This window comes from Plecotus auritus (genome assembly GCF_963455305.1).
Source record: "Plecotus auritus genome assembly, chromosome: 7".
NCBI lineage: Eukaryota > Metazoa > Chordata > Mammalia > Chiroptera > Vespertilionidae > Plecotus > Plecotus auritus.
The window spans coordinates 26,120,512-26,144,085 of record NC_137774.1 but is presented as its reverse complement, the minus strand read 5'-3'; the positions used below and the strand labels follow the sequence as shown (position 1 = coordinate 26,144,085).

The 23,574-nt window shown below is 38.6% G+C and overlaps 1 protein-coding gene across 2 annotated transcripts; it reads right to left on the bottom strand.

Annotated features, from left to right (window-relative positions):
* Positions 1–14,799: 14,799 nt before the first annotated feature.
* On the bottom strand, positions 14,800–18,838 carry SRSF1 (serine and arginine rich splicing factor 1). Of its 2 annotated transcripts, XR_013961191.1 has the most exons (6): positions 18,509–18,838; positions 17,906–18,090; positions 17,373–17,545; positions 16,987–17,173; positions 16,490–16,608; positions 14,800–15,573 (listed from the first exon to the last, which is right to left on the bottom strand). XR_013961191.1 is itself a non-coding variant. In XM_080679928.1 (5 exons), exons 1-5 carry the CDS (start codon positions 18,700–18,702, stop codon positions 16,586–16,588), a joined length of 762 nt encoding a protein of 253 aa, XP_080536054.1. In that variant the 5' UTR covers positions 18,703–18,838; the 3' UTR covers positions 16,437–16,585. The 2 variants fall into 2 exon arrangements, 1 of the variants encoding a protein (XP_080536054.1); XM_080679928.1 differs by lacking the exon at positions 14,800–15,573 and having other exon boundaries at positions 16,437–16,608.
* Positions 18,839–23,574: the final 4,736 nt, after the last annotated feature.

Below are 23,574 nucleotides of genomic sequence, written 5' to 3'. Positions count from 1 at the left end.
AATACACAATTGGTTAACTGCTTGAAGGCCTCAGGGAGGAATGAGTTCTGCAGTTTGGATTAGTAGCAGAAGCAGGTAAACAGATCCAGGAACCAGTCAGCCTAAGACAGGAGTGGACAGAAAATGAAGTTTCTGATACATACCCTCAGCTAAACTGCTCCCATGTCCCTTGTCTCCTATAAATGTCCATTAGTCTCCTTTGGAAAGAAAAAGAAATCAGGAAGCCTAAAGTTTATGTATGCATGCAAGATAGGGAGGGAATTGAGATACCTAAGGAATTAATTAAAGACCTTTTTGCTCTGATCTTGGACATTACATGTTCTTTCATTTTCATTCAGTAAAGAAGATGGGCTTCTTTCTGGCCTCTGGAATTCATCTCGTTTCCTCCTCCCCTCTATAGCCTCTCTTACTTGGCTGCCTTTCAAACTGGTGAAAGTTAGCTTCAAGATTGTGAAAATTAGTATTTAATGAAGACCATTATTCTAATGACAGTATTGCTGGACTCTCTTGAATACCTTATCCTGGGATCTAGAAAGCTTTCTCCATCAACGTTTCTCACAGCATGGCTGGAGAGGGGTTTCCCACTAACAGGAAGTAGAGGTCAAGTGAAAATAGTCCAGTTCTCATTATAGAAGACTGGGATTCAGAAGTAACACACTTTTCTTAAGGAAAATGGCTAATTTTATCTGTATCCATAGGTGAAACCAGAATTCCTGCTTGCTCCTCAAATCCTTCCTTAAAAAGGAAATCTAACCACCTATTAAATTAAGATGAAGTTTTAAACCTAAGAACAATTTTGCAAAAACAATCAGCTCCAACTGTTTTGAGGAATATAATGAAACCAGTAAGATTAAAGACTGTATTTTAGAAGGGGCATTTCTGCTTATCCTTAGGACAGACAATATCCTTCATCACAAACAAAATGAGCCCCTCCACAGACCATACTGGGGTCCAGTAAAAAGACTAGGGATGGGGGGAAAGAGACTAGGGATGTCTCAAGACAGTAAATTTACCTTGATTATTGTAAACAATGTTCAGTGAGTGAATAAATATTACCCTCAGATATGACAAGTAGCTAAAATGTTTGGTGCCTAAGCAAAAAATACACTGTGCCTATTCACCCAAATCTCAGGATTCCCTTCCCTCTCCTCTTTCCCATCCTTATCCCCCTACCCCAGCTTGTATAACCTGTCAACCTTTCAAGGCCTCAGTTTCATCATCTGGAAAATGAGGACAAAGTAAATACTTATCTTATACGGGTGATTTGTGGATTAAATAAGAACATGTAAAATGCTTAAGAGTTTTTCCTAGAATGTAACAGAAGCTCAGTAAATGTTTTTATTGGTGTTATTGAGTGGTTCCCCATTAACAGCTGCATAAGAGCCAATTAATTATTCCTTTCTTTTAAAAATCCTCACCCAAGGATCGAGGATATTTTTTCCATTGATTTTAGAAAGTGGGAGAGGGGGAAGAAGAACTTTTATGTGACAGACACATGAATTGGTTGCCTTCCACCAAAATGGGGAGCAGGGATCAGACCTGCAACCCAGGTATGTGTCCTTGACACCGTTGCCTGGGAATCGAACCTCAGACCCTCATGTGCAGGCCTGTGCTCTAACCACTTAGCATGCTGGCCAGGGCTATTCCTCTTCCTTTGAAAGTGACAAGTTTTTCCTCATGCTCTATCCCTTTCTCCTTCAAAGAGCCCTAAGGTAAGTGGCTAAAAGGCTAATGACACATGACAAAGGAAGATGCCTATTAAGATTAGCTTTTCTAAAGACAATTTTTAACAAACATTAAGAAGCAACAGGATATTTCCTTCCTATATTTGAGAGGACTTTTAAATCCTATGAGTACATTAAGGGTTAGGATTAGATTTATAATCCTAGGAATAGAAAGCATCTCTGCTTCATTACCTGTCCCCACATTAGACCGCTCAACAAACCAAAAACAAATCAAATCCAAACTTTCAGTAGAGAAGATCTAGTTAGAAGAAGCTTCAAACTAGCAAGTTAATGGACTAACTCGTGAAAAAAGCGATGACTGACAATTCACAAATCTAGTAAAAACCAAGACTGCAATATTTAGAAATACCAAAAAAGTGACCAGAGAAGACTGTTATCCTCCATTTCCAGCCTCAATGCAATTGAGAAAAGGAAGCACACTCTACACCAGACCAAAGGGAAAGTCCTCTCCTCCAAACAAAAACAACCAAATATCCCTGAGAGGAATGCAGAAGTACTCTTCCCACCCCCTCCACTCTACCCCAAGCTCCATAAACACACTTAAGGGCTTAATCCAAATGTCTGTGGCCCATGTGGTCAGAAGTTGTTTTTTGTTTCAATTATACCACCTAAAGTGGCATCACCAGTTATTTTTGTTTTAACTGTGAAGGTGAGGAAGGGGAAACAATAAAGATCTCCCCCTTCCCCCAATAACTATTAAGTTCCTTGAGAGCTGGAAAATAGTCACAGAGAAAAAAACAGGGAACTAATCTACCCATTTTCCTAGCTAAATTGGTAGTTGAGGGTTCTTCGATACTCTACTGTTTCTAAGAAGGGCGCACACCCAATATACCAAAAACAAGTCCAATGCCATGGAAACATATTTATCACCTTAACACTTCTTGAAAGAAGCTGCCAAAAATCAATGCTAAGCCTATCAGTTTCATCCACAAAGCATTTGTTTAGAAATACTGACATTTTACAGCTCCTAAATAGTAAGCAAAATAGTATAGAGGACACAAGCAGGAAAGAAACTAAGGTCAAAAATACACCAAGTAAGAAATTCAATACAACTGGAAAACATACTCTCAGGCACCAACATTTCTCCTTTGGACACCTGTTCCTCCCTGCCCTCAGATGCCCCAAGACCAGGGTAAAGGCTGAACTTGGAAAAAAAAAAAGTTGATACTTAAAACGTCACTCAAACTTGGTGGGTCTGAACCCAACTACAAAGCTTAGCTCAGTTTGCCCTAGCTGGTTTGGCTCAGTGGATAGAGCGTTGGCCTACAGACTGAAGGATCCCAGCCAGGTTCAATCCCCAACAGCACATGCCCATGTTGCAGGGGTGTAGGAGGCAGCTGATCAATGATTCTCATCACTGATGTTTCTATCTCTCTCTCCCTCCTCTGAAATAAAAAACAAAAACAAAACTCATGCTAATTGCCAAAAATAACTTAAATCCTTGTATAAAGTTATTCTGGTATAGAAGTAAAGCGTTTTACAGTAGCTATAGCCTCCAACTCAAATATATTCCACTAGTTAAGAGGGATATAATGACACTAACCAGTATTGTGCTATCCATCTACATTACCAGAGAAATGCTATTCATTTGCAAAAAAAATTTTTTTAAATTGCTACTTGTAAATGCTCTTGTGAAGTGTAGGGGCAGAGCAAAACCATAGATATATCAAGTGAATACTCTTTACCCAAACTCCAATAGAAACAGCTATTCAATGTCTTCATATCAAATTTGGGGATAGTTCAGAGTTCGAAAAGGATTTTGTTTCTCATAAGGCTCCAAAGAGTTAGCATATTAATATATACAGCTTTTATGGCTCTGTTTTTCTGATACTCCTTCCTCTCCCTTTCATTGGCTTAGATTTTTTTAAAGCTTCATTGGGTAAATCTGATTTTCAACTGAGGATCCCTCCATTCCTCAGTTGAAGGGAACAATAACTACTGAAACCTGTGTTGAGGAATCTGAGTGAGGGAAGGGAGCGTGGTGACCTAAGACACTGGGGTGGTATCACCAGACTACCTACCAGTGGTTCTCAACCTTTCTAATGCCTCGACCCTTGAATATAGTTCCTAATGTTGTGGTGACCCCCAACCATAAAATTACTTTCGTTGCTACTTCATAACTGTAATTTTGCTACTGTTAATGAATCGTAATGTAAATATGTGTTTTCCGATGGTCTTAGGCTCTACAGCAGCAGTTCTCAACCTGTGGGTCGCAACCCACAGGTTGAGAACTGCTAGCAGGGTCGCCTAAGACCATCGGAAAACACAGATATTTATATTATGATTCATAACAGTAGCAAAATTAGTTATGAAGTAGCAACGAACATAATTTTATGGTGGGGGGGGGGGGTCACCACAACATGAGGAACTGTATTCAAGGGTCGCGGCATTAGAAAGGTTGAGAACCACTGACCTAGACTAAGCTTTAGGAAGTCTGCTCCATTCTGGAAAGCAATGCCAAGAGATGGGACACAGGCCAAGACAGCATAAATGCTGGCTAAGGCTCCAAGAGAGGGAATTAACTCCTGTAAAGATGTTTCTTGACCCTGAGAAGTCTCTGAGAAGCTGCCTCAAGTTCTGGTCCTTGGATCCTGCCATAAAAGCAGGTAAGCTCTATGGGGGACAACTGAACTTAGCATTTCCTCCTCAGGCTGTCAATAAAGCGCCACTACTAGAAGCATTTCACCTTTGGTTGCCTGAGCAGTGGCATCAAGCTCTTTGCTGGACCTGAAGAAAGAGGACCAGAATTCTTAGAGGGCAGGATAGATTTTGACTCGATAAACAATTTAGGATGGTACACAGGGAAAACGGTCAGATTCAGAACATCTGGATTTTTCCTTTGAAGTAACTTCAGTCTCTTTAACAAAGCAAGGCCCTACTCAACTAGTTGACAGAATTAACTCTCTACCCCCAAGGCCTGACCCTGTCCCTCTGCTAACTTTGTTTCACTGATCTTACATAAGCACAGCCCCAACCCAGCTCCCCAGCTGTTTCCTCTTGTTTTTCTAGCTCCCTCCTTCTCCTCCCCCTCCCCTTTTACTTTCCCCTTTCATTCAGCAGTGAATGCTTAGAAAGCAGATGGCAAGTAGTGAATCCAAGCCAGTGAAAACGCTTTTTGAGCATAAAGGTATAAACCAATCCCAGAAACAGATATTCTGGGAGTTGGGATACGTATTATTTCTGCCTTTTGCCTGAGGAAGTCCTCACAAATGTCCCATACAGTTATTATGCCGAGGCAGTTACTCTGATCACCTACCCGTGGTCGGCAAATTGTGGCTCTTGAGCCACATGCGGCTTTTTGGCCCCTTGAGTGTGGCTCTTCCACAAAATACCATGGCCTGGGCGAGCCTATTTGGAAGATGTGGCATTAGAAGTTTAAAAAATTTGGCTCTCAAAAGAAATTTCAATCGTTGTACTGTTGATATTTGGCTCTGTTGACTGAGTTTGCCGACCACTGCCCTAGGTAAAGCATATGGAAGGATCAAAGTTGGCACTAATAATCTGATTAGCTCTCTTCACCAGAGCTAAGAAAATTGAAAGGGAAGCTTGACTACTAGAGGTTGGTTTGGGATTTATTCCATAGTGATCTTAAAACCAGAATTTTGGGATGGAAATTCTCCTGGGAAAACAGGGAGGGAGGGAGGAGGAGGGGGAAGGCACAAGTCCAACATTCCAATTAATGTTTAGTCAGTCTCTCCTGGTGGATCCAAGTGCCACCTGGTAAACACCTGGTCCTAGAGATATAGCATGGGTGATATACAGAGAATCAGCTCAGATAAAGCCCCCAGTTCAGGCTGCACTAATTACAACTAAGATTGACAAGATTTTGAAAGACCAGTCAGGACCCCCGAGAGACTAACTCCCTAGTTCATAATATATTCTAATTAGTTTGAAGACAAAACAAAGACCCCCTTAATGTGGACTCTCTCCTTAAAAAATAGCTCAGGGGACTCTTTTCCCCCTCCCCAGGTGGGAGTCAGTTCTGTGGGACTCTTCCCTCTACCCATGTGGGAGTCTGTACTTGTTCTTCAATAAATCTCCATCTTTGCTATACCAAAAATAAATAAATAAATAAATAATAGCTCATGTGTAGAACTATTCTGTAACTATTATGGTTTTGCTATTTCAGTAAACACATATTTATTGAGCACCTATTGAATGCCAGAAACTGTAGTCACTGGAAAAACTTTGAAGAATCTCCTCCAGTAACAAAAATATAGACCAGTTAGAAATTTGCACAAGTGCTTAAAGAGCACTAGGAAGGAAGCAACTTTTTAAAAGGGGCTCTTTGTCATCTTAATATTAAATCAAGACTTCACTTTATTGATTCTCACTTAGTGTTAGCAACGACACAGAATTGTCACCTAGGGTTGTAGACTATAGAAACTGATGCCACCCTAGCCAGTTTTGCTCAGTGGATAGTGCTGGCCTGTGGACTTAAGGGTCCCAGTTTTGATTCCGATCAAGGGCACATGCCCGGGGTTGTGGGCTTGATCCCATTGTGGGGTGTGCAGGAGGCAGCCAATCAATGATTCTCATCATTGATATTTCTCTCTCCCCCTCTGAAATCAGTAAAAAATAAATAAATAAATATATATGTATGTATATATATATATAATTTAAAAAAACACAAGCCTGATACCTCCAAGGCTGAATACTTAGGGCTAAATGTAATGCAGACTTTTACTGCAAACTGGGAAGTTACCCCACATCGACTTAAAACCTATCTAACCTACAGTGGTAAAGCAATTCAATCTGGTTTTATGCCATGGATCTATTTTACTAATACAAATTTGTGTAAATGCATAGTCACCAAAACAAATGCAGGTTTACAGACATTTACCCAGAGTTGTTTCTATGCTACATTTCTTTGTAGGGCTGCTGCCTAGAGTGCTAGCCAGACCCTGGTCACTGCATGACCTGCTGTCCTTTTATGGTGCCACCCTGATAAGTAGGGGTCAAAAGAGGGTAAGGGCTTCTCTGATGCTGGCGGTGCACTGCACACTGGAAAGCCAGGGAGCTAAACACATCACTTTCTGGCTGCTGGGCTCTGGGTCATGGCCACTGTGACTAGATTAACTCCTGCTTTGGAACTGCTCCCAGAAACCAGGGTTAAAAAAATGAATCAAAGACAGCACCATGGGACACCCTGGTGGCATCAGGTGGGTATTACAAGCTATGTTCCAAAACTAATCCTAACCTCCCCACTAGAAATGACTGGCTGGCTTTAAAAAAGCAATGCAGTAGGTAAAACAAAAACTTGTCACCATGAGACCTGGATTCAAGTTCTAGGCCAGTCACTTTACCATCTCTGAGCCTATTTCCTCAAACTGCAAAATGAGGCTAATACTATTTGAGGATTAAAATTATGCCCTAGCTGGTTTGGCTCTGTGGATAGAGCGGTGGCCTTTGGACTTAAGGGTCCCGGGTTCGATTCCAGTCAAGGGCCTGGGTTGCTGGCTTGATCCCCAGTGTGGGGCGTGCAGGAGGCAGCCAATCAATGATTCTCTCATCATTGATGTTTCTCTCTCCCTTCCACTCTGAAGTCAATAAAAATATTTTAAAAAAATTAAAGTACTTTCAGTAAGGTGTTTTGTTTTTGCCCTGACCATTGTGGCTCAGTGGGTTAGAGCATCAGACACTCATTGAAGGGTCTCAAACATTCCCCAGCCCTGGTAGGGATGAATGTGGGGGGCAACCAATCTGTTTCTCTCCCAACCCTCCCTCCCGCTCCAAGCCCCTCCCCTTTTTAAAAAGCAATGGGGAAAAAAAAATTTTTTTTTTTGTATAGCAAAGGTGGAGATTTATTTTTTTTTAAATATATTTTATTGATTTTTTTACAGAGAGGAAGAGAGAGGGATAGAGAGTTAGAAACATCGATGAGAGAGAGACATCGATCAGCTGCCTCCTGCACGCCCCCTACTGGGGATGTGCCCGCAACCCAGGTATATGCCCTTGACTGGAATAGAACCTGGGACCCTTCAGTCCACAGGCCGACGCTCTATCCACTGAGCCAAACCGGTTAGGGCTGCAAAGGTGGAGATTTATTGAAGAACAAGTACAGACTCCCAGGTGGGGGGGGGAAGGAAAAAAATTCCTTAGATGAGGATTAAACAAAAAAAGGTATCTTTATCCCAAGTCTTTGCATTTTCTCCTTGAAGTTTTCCATTAAAAAAAAAAAGGCAGCGAAGTCACTACTTTGGGAATAAACCCAATCTGATCAGAGGATCACACTACATATCAGATCTAAGCTATGGGGTATACCTGCTTAGGATTTCATGAATCTATTTACTTATTCACGTTTATTAAGGTGTGTTCTAGTATACTAGACATCTTGAAAGAAGTGTTAGAAAGTTATTAACTGTCCTTACTCCAAAGGTTTACCATATAGTTGAGGGAACTGCAACACATATACTAAAACAGTTGAGTTCATTAAGTGTATGAACTACATGTCATGATGTAAACATGCCAAAGCAAGCAAAACAAACTGTGCAATTAGTCTAAGAATTGCACTTTAACTGATCAGGAAAGGGTAGAACAACTTTTAAGGGCCAGAGAAATGGGGGTGCTTGTAGGATTTTGGTGTGTTGTGTTGAATGTTTGCTGAAGTCTCTTGGCTTTGAGAACTGCTTAAGCTAGTTCCTCTATAAACCTAAAAACCAAGGTCCCTGGCCTAGAATAATATATCTGGTTTCTTCAGTCTATGTAAATCTTTATATCTGAATCCCTTTATGGAATAACTCATTAAAAAAGAACCAAGCCGAAACCGGTTTGGCTCAGTGGATAGAGTATCGGCCTGCGGACTGAAAGGTCCCAGGTTCGATTCCGGTCAAGGGCACGTACCTTGGTTGCGGGCACATCCCCAGTGGGGGGTGTGCAGGAGGCAGCTGATCGATGTTTCTCTCTCATCGATGTTTCTAGCTCTCTATCCCTTTCCTTTCTGTAAAAAATTAATGAAATATATTTAAAAAAAAAAAAAAACCAAAATGATACAATCACACTGAGAAATCTGCAGGAACCCTCAGTGTCAGGACCACTAAATTCTGAAGTGATTTAAGACTTTTTTCTGTAATAATTAAGCTTAAGAATGATGGAAAAAGGAGACCCAGGAGGAAACAGCAAGAAAAGGAACTATTGCCCAGCTGGTGTGGTTCAGTGGTTGAGTGCTGACTCATGAACCAGGAGGACACTGTCGGTTCAATTCCCGGTCAGGGCACATGTCCAGGTTGTGGGCTCGATGCCCAGTGTGGGACATGCAGGAGGTAGCTGATCTGTGAATCTCTCATCACTGATATTTCTCTCTCTCCCCTCTTTCTTCTATGAAACCAATAAAAATAACATTTTTTAAAAAAAGGAACTACTCTACTCTTTTATAAAACAATGGCATCAATTCTTGATCTATACTCAAAGTGTGCACAACGTGCAGCACAACTTTATTTTTGACTTTGCAAGACTGATTTTTGGGGAAGCACTTTTCCAATTATACTTGGCTTAGGTTAGCATTTAAATTAATTTGTATTTCCTCACTAAGGAGAAATTATCTAAAGCAATGTTAGAATTAAAATTTTTCTCTAATAATCCATCCAGTTAACCAATAGTTTGAGAAATAGGCTTCTATACAGTGCTTTGCTTTAAGAAGTACTAAGTCCTTTCCATCTTGTTCAATCAACATTTATTAAACTGTTAGCATTGCATTTGGCTCATTGGGAAATACAAATATTACAAAAATTCCATAGGGCATGAAAAATTAACAAAACATTCCACAGTAATAAATTGTGAGGAGACTAAATGCATCAGAGAAAACAGCTATTATTTGGGTTTAGCAGCTTATTTTTCATAGTTGCAGAAATGAACTTTGAGGATGATCAGGATTTAAAGCTGCAGGTGACTGCTAATTGGGGGGGGGGGGGGGGGGGACGGGTGGAGAGGGAAGGAAGAAGTCTGAAAACAAGCAAGTACACAGAAGCAAAAACAAGCATGGTCAGTATTTACCAGATCAATCAGAGCAGGGGAAGATGTGATTGAGAATAGTGATAAATTTTAAAAAGGTAGACTATAATTCAATAATTCATATTAGGTGAAGTGACATGTTTTAGGAAGATCAGACTTAATGGCCAGGATAGAGACTAGTCAGTGAAATAAGGTAGTACATTTTAGTAATAAATTTGGGTGCACAGACAAGGATGCTGATATAGCAAATGAAGATAGAGGACAAATCCAAACAGGATTTTAAAGAACTCCATTTGACAAGAAAACACATCTCTATAGTCTAGCTTAAGTTAGATACAATGGTACTGTGGCCAAGAACTAGTGATACGAATTTTTTTAATGTCTTCAAAAAGAATTAGAAACACTCTAGGTCACAATATGGAAAATGTTCTAAATATTTAGTTCTACTGCACAGTAAGTATAACTTGTATAGGGATTTAGTCCCAACTTAAAATTGAGACCTACATTTACTGGCTTATTTAAGACAGGTGGGGAACAAGTTTGGCCTAAAAAATCATTTGGTCTGGCCCTGCTAAGGCCTTAAGGGTAAGTTAATTAAATGTTTGACCAAATATAGGTTAATGTTTAAGTTGGTAATTTGTATGGCCCGGGAATAATGTTTTAAATGGCCCCTGGCAGAAAAAAAAGTTCCCCACCCAATTTAAGATACTCAGAAAAGGAATTCAATTTTCCAGGTTTCTCTTCCAAAGCAATTGAATAATTCATCTTTTGAGTGTCTATTCAGTGTAATAGCATTGTGCTACATACCTAGGAGGAAAGGATCAGAGGTTATAACCTGTTAGAAGACAGGTATATGGTAACACTAAGGACTCATAGTACTTTTTCAATTAAGTATTTATCATGTTCCACACACTGCTTTTGTTCCTTAGAAAATAAAAATTCATGAACCAATAAAGTTGAGGTAGATGGATGGACAGAGAAAGCCAGCCAGGTGACATGTGCTATACTAGAGCATATACATAAAGTCTGTGCTAACATACAAGGGAGTGATTCTGTTTAATGGGTGTGCCAAAATTTTCAGAGGTAATTTCTTCAAGTACTACTTGAGGTATATACTCATTTTCTTGACTAAATTACACCAAGTGGGACTAAGAACCTTTAATACAATATTCTTAGTGACAATTTCAATAGGAGACCAACAAGTTGTTTTTTTCCTTTGATTTTTGCAATGTAAAATTGAGGGAGATATGAATGACAAATGCTAAAGTACTACTTCCCAATAATTTTCAACTTTAAAATAAAATGGCACTAAGTAAACACATCAAGAGTAATATATACTTTTTGATCACAAGATACTACTTCTGTGCCTACTTAAATAAGGCCCAGAAAACATAAACAGCCAACCTGACTTGCAGGTTCTTAAAAGACACAGTAATGCCAAGAAATAAGATCACTCCAGAAACTGTTTCATGCCATAAAAACTAAAAGCTTCTGAAAGCATATTCATTTTTTTGGTAGTATATGACCAATTTTATGCCAAGAGTTTTTTCCCCCTAGCATACCTACTCCACCCAATTCTTACATTCTATGCCTTACTATTCCATACCTGAAGATGTACGGGGTGGCAGAAAACAAGTAGATTCATGTCTTCAGCATTTTCTAAGATCTAGAAATACTTTCCTGGTTTACATAAGCTTGGTACTCATGAAATTAAGCTCTATTCAAAACCTAAATGAATCCAAAAGCTGAAAAGGGAAATGATTTTGCCCAACAGATAGGAAGACAGAGGTAAAGTTACAGGAAGAAAACTTACCCGAAAAAGAACCAATCTCTAACTTTGGAGCTGATTATTTAGTTGGTTTCCACCTTGCTGTATGGATCCTTTACAATAGGGATAATTTCCTGTTGATTTTGCATCATAGCTCCCTCTAGTGGTTAAGTGATTTCCCCCAGCATTTAATCAAATAGCAAAGTGAAATATTGTGGGGTTTTTTTTTAAATCACCTTAAGACATTTAGCATCCCTACAATTTGACATTTTGCTCACAGGCTCTCAGTTTCCACTATCTTCGCATTGATAGTTCTATCAACAGTTGATAGATGACACTTGTAAGCTGTATGGTAACAGGAGTACACTTTATAACCTGGTTGTTGAGGTTAACTCCTTTGTACTTTTCAAGAGATGAAAAAAAAAAAAAACAACACTCAGGACCTGATGAACTTACAAGTGTTGTTTTGACTATCTGTGTTTCATACCTAAATAGTAACCTCCTAAGCAAAGCATGAAACCTCTCTTCCTGATAACCCATTATGAGGTTACTTCTGCCTAAATTAACTTCTGCAGGAAGTCAAAGACTAATTTACTACTACTATAGAAGCACCAAGTGATTTTTGTAATAATAAAAAAAAAGAATTCCTTTTCTTGATCACTAAAAAACCACAACCAGGGTTGTTAAGAATAGCTTTCAAAGCTGGAAGAAGCACCCCTCAAGTCCTCATTCACAAGAACAGTGCTGATTTAAGTATACTGACTTATTGCGCCTCTATCTAAAATGTCTTTGTAAAAGAAAAATGGTAAAGTAAGTCTTTGCCAGGGTGACTTTGTTCTATAGACAATATGAACAGATGTTTCCTTATAATTTTTTTTCATGCCAATTCCAGCTATTCCTATAGGACCAGAATGATCAGTGTTCCTGAAAATAAAGTACTAGGGGAAAAAAAACTGCCCTAAAAGAATGCAGTATTCCACTGTATACACTAGGATGGCAAACTATTTCCTTCAGTGGAATACAAATGTTTTGAACCCACTATAGCTACAGAATACAAAATTTTGAGTCATACCTTTTCTTTTCTTGTGGCCACTTAAGCCTAAGTTGGGGAACTTATATCTCAATAAAATATCCACAGAAACAGGTTTGTTTTTACTCACATCCAATGTTACACAATCTTAGCCTTATGTATTCTATTATAGTTCTACAATCCCCTTCCCAAACTCTTGAGGACAAATGTATCTGAAATTCAGAGCCTGTGTACAAAGACATGGCATACAATCCTATATAAAACATAAGACTCTCAGCAAACCCCATGGTAACTGTATAATGACACACATCAGTATTTCTGCAGGAAGACAAGTTAGTCACAGTTAAGTACAAAATGAAAATACTAATTTTCGTCAGGTTTTACATTCAATTGGTCCAACAAAATCAGTTTTCAATGTTTTTTGGATAAGAAACTGTGAACCCATTTTCTGCCTTTGCATTCTCCATACAGTAATAGAATTAAGTTAAACCAAAGGATGGTTATATTACAATAGAACCTCAATCTAATTTCTCTCCTTTTAATAACTATTTTTGATAAATACAGTGTATTTATTACTTCATATACAAAGCAAAAAGGCACATGTAAATTCATCTTCACAGAAACTTAAAAACACCAGCCCTAATGAGCATAATGTTTCAAAGACAAAACTAAAAGTTGTACTTCTGGAATCATATTGCACTTAAGCACAAGTGGATATATGCACTAGAAATGTACTAAAGTGTAAAAATTAGGAAAACATTTTAAACAAGGGAAATCTGTTCATATTTCAAACATTAAGAAATTAAGCATAACTTAATTCTTAAAATACAATTCAGATCCCAAATAGGAATCAGAAAATGGGTTTCTTACCTTTTGTTTCCAGTATGTGGGCTGAACAGCAAGATGGGTTACTCAATCTGATGTTATGAAAAATAGGTGCTTCTTAGACTTAAGTTTTTCCTTGGTTAGAAAATAACAAACTAATTATAGGCTCCCTGTAATATTCTAAGAGGAGACAAATAGGGAGAAAAGGTGGAAAATTCAAGCCAACTTTTTTAGTTTCCAAAAGGGTGGCTTTCTGCTAATAGCTGCCATACGGGTAGAGGTTTAAGGGCCATTCTCCTATGACTGAAAAAAATAGGCATCTCCCCTCACAGCTTTTAGCTGTCTTGCTTTTAATTGCAAAACCTGTGCCCCTCTATCATTCGCTAATACACATTGTCCTTCCTAATCTTCAAACAGCCTATCTTGTTTTCACCTTGGGATTCAAACTACTAAAAGTTTTAGTAGAGCACATCTTTCAACTTAGCTTAAATGTACTCAACCTTGAATGAAGGCAATTTTCATTTTGATCCTGTTATCAAAATGTTCAGCAAACACAAACGACATCAGGCTTACTTAAATTTACCCCACATTTACCATTCCAAAATTAAATGTCACCCTAAAAACGCCTGATCTCATAAACAGTCAGGCCTGGTTAATACCTGAATGAGAAACAAAACATCTTTCTGCTTCTTGAACCTATTTTGAATTTACATAAAACTAATAAATCTATACCAACTGCTTTACTTAAATATTTTAAGTGGAATTCTATTTTTGATTTTAATATCCCTCTTCTTCTAACATTCCACAGGGTTCATTTATGTTAGGTGACCTTATGCAAATCTTGGGGCCCATTTCCTCCTCTTACCAAGACTTTTAGTTTTTCAGTTTTAAATCATGTTACCTGAATAGCTGTTTTAAGTTCAGCTTCCAAATATCACCAGCACCCAAGGGAAATGTTAATAATGGATGCAGAAAAAGGATGGTTTGATCGCTGTGATTGCTATCAGGAAATCAGACTAGGAATTTTAGGCTAAAATCCTAATTCAAGCAAATTGAAAATTTAAAACCAAGGGACTATCAAGTAAAAAGACACAAAAACTGGCAGACTACAAGATATAATCACTGCTTTGATATGTTTTTGGATATAGTATAATAACCTTATGGTTGAGAGGGGTTTATAAGGCAAAATTCTAAAGAATGATCAGCTTTTCATCAGCAACAATTTACTCAAATAAGCAGTTATTCTTCTGGTGTACTATTCACATTTCAAAAAGGAAGTAAATTGTGTTGAGAATTCTAATCTGTGCTGAATTTAAACAATACTTACCAATTTTTGAGGTGAGTTTCATTGAGAATCTCAAAGGCTACTGCCAAGTTAACATTTAGCAGTCATCACTCAAATTTTGTATAAAAGCCTATCTTATCTAGATGATCACCAAAAATAAGCAGCATCTATAAATTTTAATAACTTTTTTATTATCAAAGTATGGGAAATTTATCTTCCAGAGACTAGATCACCCGCCATTCATGTTACATACACAATTGCCTTTCTCACCCTTTCTTCTCTTCCCCTGAATATTTTTACAATTAACAAGAATTGCATAATACCATTAAATTACCTTTCAAGAACCTTTAATTTACTAACACATAAATGCAAGTCAGAATCTTATCATTTAAAGTATTAACTGATAGTCTCCCAGTTAAAATCTTAGAAGAGGAAAAAGGACAACCATGCATAGTTTTTTAAAAAACGTTTATTTTTCAAAGAAAAACGGCAACAGCCAATTGGAAACCTACTTATTCTTCAACTCCAATTTTGTTTTCTTTAAATTTAGAAATGACTTACTGATTTACTATTTTAAACAAACCCCCCCCCTTTCCCCCTTTAAATGTTTACCATCTACTCGTGCTGAATCCTTCCAAGGAGATTGCTCCAGCGTATATCTCCAGGTCCTCGCTTTGCTCCTTTTACCAAAAAATGCAAAACACAATTCCATCGTGCATCTTAAGGGCTCCAATCGTCAAAAATAGGAAAAAAAAAATCTTTGGAATAGCCAATTAAGTTGAAAAAAAAAAAAAAAAATCCACACGAATGCGGTTTGGTTGGGGCAGGAATCCACTCCTATGTTCCTGGTAATCTGATCCCGCTCCATGAATCCTTGTAATTCATCCTCCCTATCCTATCCACATTATGATTTGAATCCAATGATCCAGCTCCAAGGATTGGGATCCAGTGAGCCCTCTCCAATCCAAACCTTTATAACCAGCAAAACCAAAAAAGAGGAGGCAAAATGTTAGATACTGTAATCAAAAAAGGTTTCTGGGGAATGATGAGTTATGTCTGTCATCAGTTTAACAGATGTACATCAATAACTATCAAATTCCCCAAAACAAGTTTCTGAATGGTGTTCAGATAAACTTTAGAAACTTAATCATCATAGAGACTAATTGGAAGAAGCATTTTATATTTACAGTTCAACTGATAATGCCAACACTTGTTACTGTACAGCGTATTACAGGTTTTGTGGTTGCAAGAAGTTATGTATTTGAAGTTTACTGGTATTGTTACCCACCTAAGTCTAAACTAAATCTAATGCTCCCATCTGCCATTTAATTTGTAAATTAAAGTGTTTTAAACATGAGTCAATTATGAATATTAAAGGGGAAGATGATACTTAAAAAGTATATTCCCAACTAGATTATCTACACCAATATGTTGGAATTCTATAATTTGCTTTCATTTTGTCTTAAAAAAAAATGAAATAGCAACGCTATATCAGTCACACAGAGGACATGCAGATTTAGCAGTATTGATATTATACTCTATCTGGTTGGAATTAAAGACACCCTGTACCCACATGTACACCAACAGCAGGTCACACATTAACAGTTGTAACTAAGCACTGTGACAAATTAGCCAGTTCTTCCCACATTAGTCCCTATTAAAACAAAAAAGGGGGGAAGGGAGCAAAATAAACTGTTACAAATGGGCAATATAATTTTTCCACAATTGCCAAGGTTTAAAGAGCAGAGCAATTGTAGGTAAAGGTAACTGCATAAGATGTTTGCAAGTGTTTTAAGGTAGATACATATATCATTTTTAACGCTTGCCTTTCAGTATAAGGTCAATACTGCCAATTTCATCTGTGACAATAGCACTTGGAGTCATACCATTGCCTCCATTATTGATCTGATCCTCCTCAATCCTCCTTTTGACAATCCTAAAATGATTGAAATGTGCTCCACAATCCTTAATCCAAAGCATTCTTAATCCATCTCTTCAGATATGTCTACAGAAAGACACATGAAAAGCAAGATAAACATAAGAACTTCCCCAGGTAAGATAACCACAAACATCCCCAACATCCCCGTTCACACAAACCAGAGCAGAATAGACATTTGCACAATATCACAGTCTGAAGAGAATGGAGAATTAACTAAATTTAAACAATCCTGTCTACGACATCACTTAAAATACAATTTACCAGACATGAGGGGAATGTAGATGTTAGGAGCAAGGGGATATTACACAAGAATGCAATTCAACACTTTAGCCCATTCTGAACAAAACAGTTTGAATTTAAAAAAAAAGAAAAGATTGTACTGAGTGAAGGAAAACTGTATACAACATGGGTTCTACAAAAAGTGTCACCAATTATCTTATGTACGAGAGCGAGATCTGCTATGACGGGGAGAATAGCGTGGTGATCCTCTGCTTCTCCTTGGGGAGTAACTGCGACTCCTGCTGTTGCTTCTGCTACGGCTTCTGCTACGACTACGGCTTCGAGATCGAGATCTTCCATAACTTGGACTTCTGGGCCCATCAACTTTAACCCGGATGTAGGCAGTTTCTCCCTATTGAATAGACAGAACTTTCGATTGAAAGATCTAAGCTTTTACCTGTGTTCAGGCATGCTGAATGAGTACAATGTAGCTAAAACCAGAAATCTGGCACTTTACTTGGGCACCCTTGCCTGAATCTTACCTGCAAAATCCACTGTTAAGACCACTGTATCCAATTCTGGCCAAAGAAAAAAATAAGTGTATAACCTACCTCATGAGATCTAAACTTAGTGTTATCCAGTTTTCGAACTGCATAGGTCATATCTTCTTTCCGTACAAACTCCACGACACCAGTGCCATCTCGGTAAACATCAGCATAACATACATCACCTGCTTCACGCATGTGATCCTTCAAATCCTGCCAGCTTCCACTTGGAGGCAGTCCTGAAAAAGCGACTTTTTTTCAACACCAATCACCCTAAATTTCATATTAAATTTAAAATTCACATGAGAACAAAGACTACTTCATAATTAATGATTACATTTAAGGTCATGGGTAAAGAGCTAAGATTCTGGAGACCGGAGTCCAAAATTATTTGTGAAGTAAGGATCTTCATATTCTAGGTACCGAAGTCTAATCCGATAAATCTCCATTACAATAATCCTTGTTTATTTCCTAAACAAGAAACTAAAGTAATTTAAGACCTAGCCTAAGGACTTGCATTTGTTAAACTAGTCTCATGCGGGGAAAATTTAAAGTAGTTTCTGTCCCTTCTCATCAGTCCATATTAACAGTAAACTCACCAGAGACAACCACTCTGTTTTCAGATCGCCTGGATGGGGGGCCATAGCGGCCTCGGGGTGCTCCGCCACCTCCACCCCCGCCGCCGCCTCGGCCAGTACCACGGCCGCTTCGAGGAAACTCGACCCGCAGACGGTATCCATCGTAATCATAGCCGTCGCGACCATACACCGCATCTTCCGCGTCTCTGCGTGATCATAGAGCGCAAGAAGGCTAAGAAAAAGGGACCCGCAGGGGTAGCTAACTCAGCCGGGACCTAGCGGCCCCCCGCACATGCGCACAGGGGGTGGAAGAGCTCACATGCGCTGCATAATAGGAATGGCCCCTCCCCCACTCAGAAACACGCCGAGCTCCCGACACTACACACCAGCCCTCAACGCCTCAGTTTCCCGCTCCGAGCCTGAGCCGGCTCTGGGAACCTCCACAGGGGCCCAGCCACCAGAAAGGCCAAACCGACTCAGCTCCTTACTCGACTCCTGCATGGGTGATAGCGTCTTGTCCCCTACCTCAGATCCCGTCTCCCATTCTCTAATATTAAGGCCTTGGAGCTTTCCCCAACTACTCCAACCGATTTCCTCAAGGCCGCAAGCCCCAGGTCGCCTCACCGCGGGTCCTCGAACTCAACGAAGGCGAAGGGTGGTCCTCCGCGGCGATTCTTAAGATCGATGTCGCGGATAGCGCCGTATTTGTAGAACACGTCCTCAATGTCCTTGGTTCGAATGTCTGGAGGTAAGTTACCCACGTAGATGCGACAATCATTGTTCCCTGCCGGGCCACGAATCACACCACCTCCGGACATGGCGACGACGAAAAGCGCGGACTCAAGAACAGACCTTCCCACTAAGCCTAGCAAACGGGAGAGCTAACCTGCAGCGACACCACGACTCCCGCGGCCGCAGCAAAATGGCGGCTTTATCTACTCGGCGCACGGATATGGGGGAGGGAAGTAGAGAAGCGGATGGAAGCTGCTATTTGATTCCAGTGCGCACGCGCAAGAGCGTAACGGGACTGCGAAAGTACGCTCACGTACGCGCGACGTCACCCTCCGCGCGAAGGGAAAAAAGTTCCCTGCATTCCCGATTTGCCAGTAGTTTGGTAAGGGAGTGACTAGCTTTTGATAAAAAAAAACACAGAGCCCTCGTTAAAGGATTATTAACCCCGGTCGAGTCTTAAGAGGTAGTTTCCTCAGGAAAAAGCCTTTTAGAGCAACTAGGCGCCTTGAAAAGACTTGGTAGAACCTACCCTAGAGCCTGTCCCACCATGCTCCGCGGCGGTAACGGCCTTTGGCGGGAAAGACTCCTGGGGGCGGAGTCAAAGGGACGCGTCGGCAGTTCCGGAAACGCGGGCATCCTCGGAGAGTGCGCCTAGTCCAGGAATTGCGCTACACTTGATTCAATCAAGAGTCAGGGGGTGACTGTCTTCCTGCCCCAGGGATATGAGGCAGTTTGCAGAGATACCATAAAACATGACTGAAACTGAAGAAATCCAGGGGAATGAGAAAATAAGGAAGGAGCGTTAAGATAAGAGTCATGGATAAAGGTAGTACACAAAATATCCGCAGTAATAGACCGGAAAGTTCCTAGAGATGGATTGCAAATTTGATTCTGGTCATCCCAGAAGTCACAGTAAAGCAGGGAACACAAGTATATTCAAAATCCATAGTGCCTTTGAGATTAAAAAAAAAAGATTGTTTAGAAGAAGGGCGTTATTTCTTAGTTTTAAAAGTTGATTGCATTTTACAAATGTTTGGTAGTCCATGTACTCTGATGGTTTCCAAAATTATGTGTATATGTGCGAGTACTTTCTTCTGTAAAGAGGATTTGAAATTTTGATCAGATTCTTAAAAGGGCCTGTAGATCCCAAAAGGGGAAATAACCTCTGAAAATTTTAGAGGGAAGGACAGATTGATTATCCTTCAATGGTACTTTTTGAAACAGAGCTTTTAATTAAGAAGACAAGAACCTGATAATGTTTAAAATGAGAAGCTGACCAAAAAGGACACGATTTTTAACAAATTTATTCAGTATCTAGCGCTGTCCTTTTCGGTTAGTAGCAGAAGAGATGAGAATTTATTTTTACATTGCAGGTATTATTTTTATTCAATAGTTATTTACTGAGCATATTTTCTTTCTGTTCAAACATTCATCCATCAGTTTAGATTTATTCAAGTTCATCTGTTGATTAATGTTAAGTCAATGATAACTGAAGTGATTTAAACAGAAGTGCTTTTAATTTCAGGACATTTTCATTCCAGAAAAATAAGAAAATTGAATTTGCTTTGATTTATTCTTGTCTGTTTGAATTAATGCAATAATTTCTGATTTTGTTCAGTTCAGAGGAAGACAAGGCAGACATTAATACAGAGTGAATAGGACATTCTTGTTTTTCTATCAGCTTCCTTTGTATTTGAATAGAACCTGTGTTCTGGGGCCCATGGTCAGATCAGGATTTAGCAGGAAAAGCCTGGATGGCTCTTTATCAAGATCTCCCAGGATGGCATTAGCTTAGTGATTATTACAGTTAATACTATCCATGTACCAGAGTTGATTAATAGATTTTAGTCCATAAGAAAGCAAATAAACCAAACTATTTGTTCATTTGTTGGTGGTAGGGCAGATTCATTTTTAATAACCAGGATGCTCAAATTGCACATGCCAAGGTAAATGTTCTTGTTAAGTCTGGAAAGCACAACAGGCATTTGCTTGGTAAATGAGAAATTAAAACAAAATGAGGTGAGCCATTTTGAGAGATACTTCATTCAGATCATGGTGAGACCTGATAAACAACAGAGTATATAGACCTCCTCAATGACAGGAAAATTCCTACCCCCTGGATTTTGTGTCTGTTCTTGGACAGAGCTGGGTAAGGTTGGCAATTCCCTTTCTTTAAAATAATAATGATATATATGTACATATATATTTATATATATTTTTTGTTACTGATTTCAGAGAGGAAGGGAGAGGGAAAGAGAAACATCAATGATGAGAGAATCATTGATCGGATTTATTAAATATGGATTTTACCAGTTTAGTTCTCAGAAGCTGCTTTATTTTCAACAGTCAATGGTTATGAAAAGTTACTTTTTCAAAAAGAAACTTTTTAAATACTTTTGAGTCAATTCAGTGAGTATATACCCTGTCAGCACTGTATTTTCCCCTGGAAATAATTTCTTGGGGGGAAAAAGAAAAGAAATTCAAAAATTTAATTACTGTTAGGGTTGAAATGAGAAGACAGTTTTTCAGTGATTTGCAGAACATTTAAAAATCTATAACTGATGATAGCTATACAACTCTGTAAATAATACTAAAAATCATTGAATTGTGTAGACTTACAGTGAGTGAATTGTATAGTATGCAAATCATAACTCAGAACTTTTTTAAAATGTGTGGGGGAAAAATATCTCCACAATCAGCAAAATCACTCTCTAGTACCATTCCTCTAAAGGCATTATTGGGGTTGGGGGTGCTCTAAAGTAATTTGCACTGAAATACAGCTCCCCTAACCTGGAAATATTGTTTTTAATATTCGTGCGTCTTCACTGTCTTCCCTGGAGATAACTTACATTTACTAGGTAAAGAGACACTTACAAAGATTAGGAATATTTTATTGTACTGTGTATAGGAGTTATCTCCAGGAACAGTTCACTTGCATATCTCTATTCCAGAAATTTTCAATCCGAGTGATTTTCAACCGGTGTGCTGCAACAATTTTTAAAACATGCAGTACCTAACTACTTAGTCAGGGGCACTGACCTCTTTTCCCTTTGATTGTCAAATAAAGAAATCACAGCAGCCAGTACAACAATATCATCAAGTGTGAATGAATCAAAATTATACCTATTTTTTTGTCAGGCAAAAAATATAATACATTTTTTGGTGTGACACAGAAACTTAGTAATTAGTTTTTGTGTGCCATGATATGAAAAGGTTGAAAATTACTGCTCTCTTGCCAAAACCGGTTTGGCTCAATGGATAGAGCGTCGGCCTGTGGACTGAAGGGTCCCGGGTTCGATTCCGGTCAAGGGCATGTACCTTGGCTGCGGGCATATCCCCAGTGGAGGGTGTGCAGGAGGCAGCTGATCGACGTTTCTCTCTCATCGATGTTTCTAGCTTTCTATCCCTCTCCCTTCCTCTCTGCAAAAATATCAATAAAATATTTTTTTAAAAAAAAAAAGGAAGAAAATCACTGCTCTCTTCCATTGTTTCATTTGTTTTGTAGATATCCTCTGAAAAAGGAAGAAATAGTATATATCTTTTCATTTAATCTATATTTGTCTCATCTTCCCTAGTAAACTATGTTGAGGACAGATTTCTGTTTTATTCCCTTTATTACCAGTAAATTCTCTCTTCAAACAAATATTATTGATAATTTACTGACTGCTTTTTTAAAAGGTGGGATGTTAGATGAACAGGATGTTGTTTCTTTGGAAACTTCATCATGCTGTCAGTGGATAGACAGAATGGTACAAGAATTGTTTTTCATTTCACAGTATAATCAGGATGGCCATTTTTCAAACTCAAAGATGTCATTTAATAATAATATTTTTGGTAATCTTATTTTAGGACTGGCCTCCCTCACTCTTTGATTCCCCTTGTTTTGTTTTTAGCTAATGCTTTCCATCTTTATTGTTCCATTATTGATGACAATAGGATATGATTTTGCCAGAAAACAGCTCTTGAAATCATCTATTAGGAAGAGATATATTTTCACCATGTCTTCATCTTCCTAATTGTTATTCCCTCTCTCCCTCTTGCTGCTCAGTTCTTTCTCTTAGAAATTGAAGCTCCATATTGTACATTTCCTAATTTGATTGAGTAATGGCTCTTTAAGGAATTATATTAAAAATATGGCAGATATGCTTTATTTGCTAAAAATGCTACCTGTTTTGGCAATTTAATCTTAAGGTCTGAGTCCTATATAAATGTTAGCTATTTTATTATTACTACTAGTTATATGTTAACACTGCTGCCAATTGTGTTAGAAATAATTTCAATAAAATTTTTAATTTGAAATTTTGCGAGTGTGATTATTTTTTCTCTTTATTATTTTAGAAGATACCCCAGATTAGCTGAAAACTCTTAGAATTACTTTTCTAAATTTGCTTGCAACACAGACTACATGCCCACAAGCCTAAAATACAGGGTGGGGCAAAAGTGGGTTTACTAGTACAGTTGTTTGTATGGAAAGTAATACAATAATTAACAGTACAAGAATAAACCCTTGTATTATGCGTACTCACAACTAAACCTGTTTGCCCCACCCTGTATTGACTTATCTGGCCCTTACAGAAAAAGTTTGCCAGTCTGAGAAGAAAATAGCCTGCTTTTGTAATTTTTGCTTAAACCTAAATAAAAAATTCAGTTTTGTCATGTTCTCTCTCTCGTATGTGTTTTTGTCATGGGTAAGATCTTACATTGTTAAGAAGTTGTAAACATAAGTAATACACATTTTCAAGTGATATGTTGCTTCTACATGCTTCATCGGCCATTGCTACAGTTTAGTGATAAGGTACAAAGACCTGGTGGAAACAAACTCCTTTGCTGGTCTAACAAGCCTAGAACAGAAGCTGTTGCTCTGCTGCGATTGGTTGCTTTTTTTTTTTTAGTTTAGTTGCCTCAAAATGCTCAGTGCAAGGGTGGGAGTTTCTGTAATCATTCTGGCATTGAAATGA

What these genes read in the sequence shown, in the direction of transcription:
- SRSF1 (XM_080679928.1), bottom strand. Translation starts at nt 18,702, where the DNA reads ATGTCCGGAGGTGGTGTGATTCGTGGCCCGGCAGGGAACAATGATTGT. An exon ending in AAACAGAGTGGTTGTCTCTG is followed by an intron (nt 17,546 to 17,905) that starts GTGAGTTTACTG and finishes TCGCTTTTTCAG; the next exon opens with GACTGCCTCCAAGTGGAAGC. An exon ending in TCATAGCAGATCTCGCTCTC is followed by an intron (nt 16,609 to 16,986) that starts GTACATAAGATA and finishes GTCTTTCTGTAG; the next exon opens with ACATATCTGAAGAGATGGAT.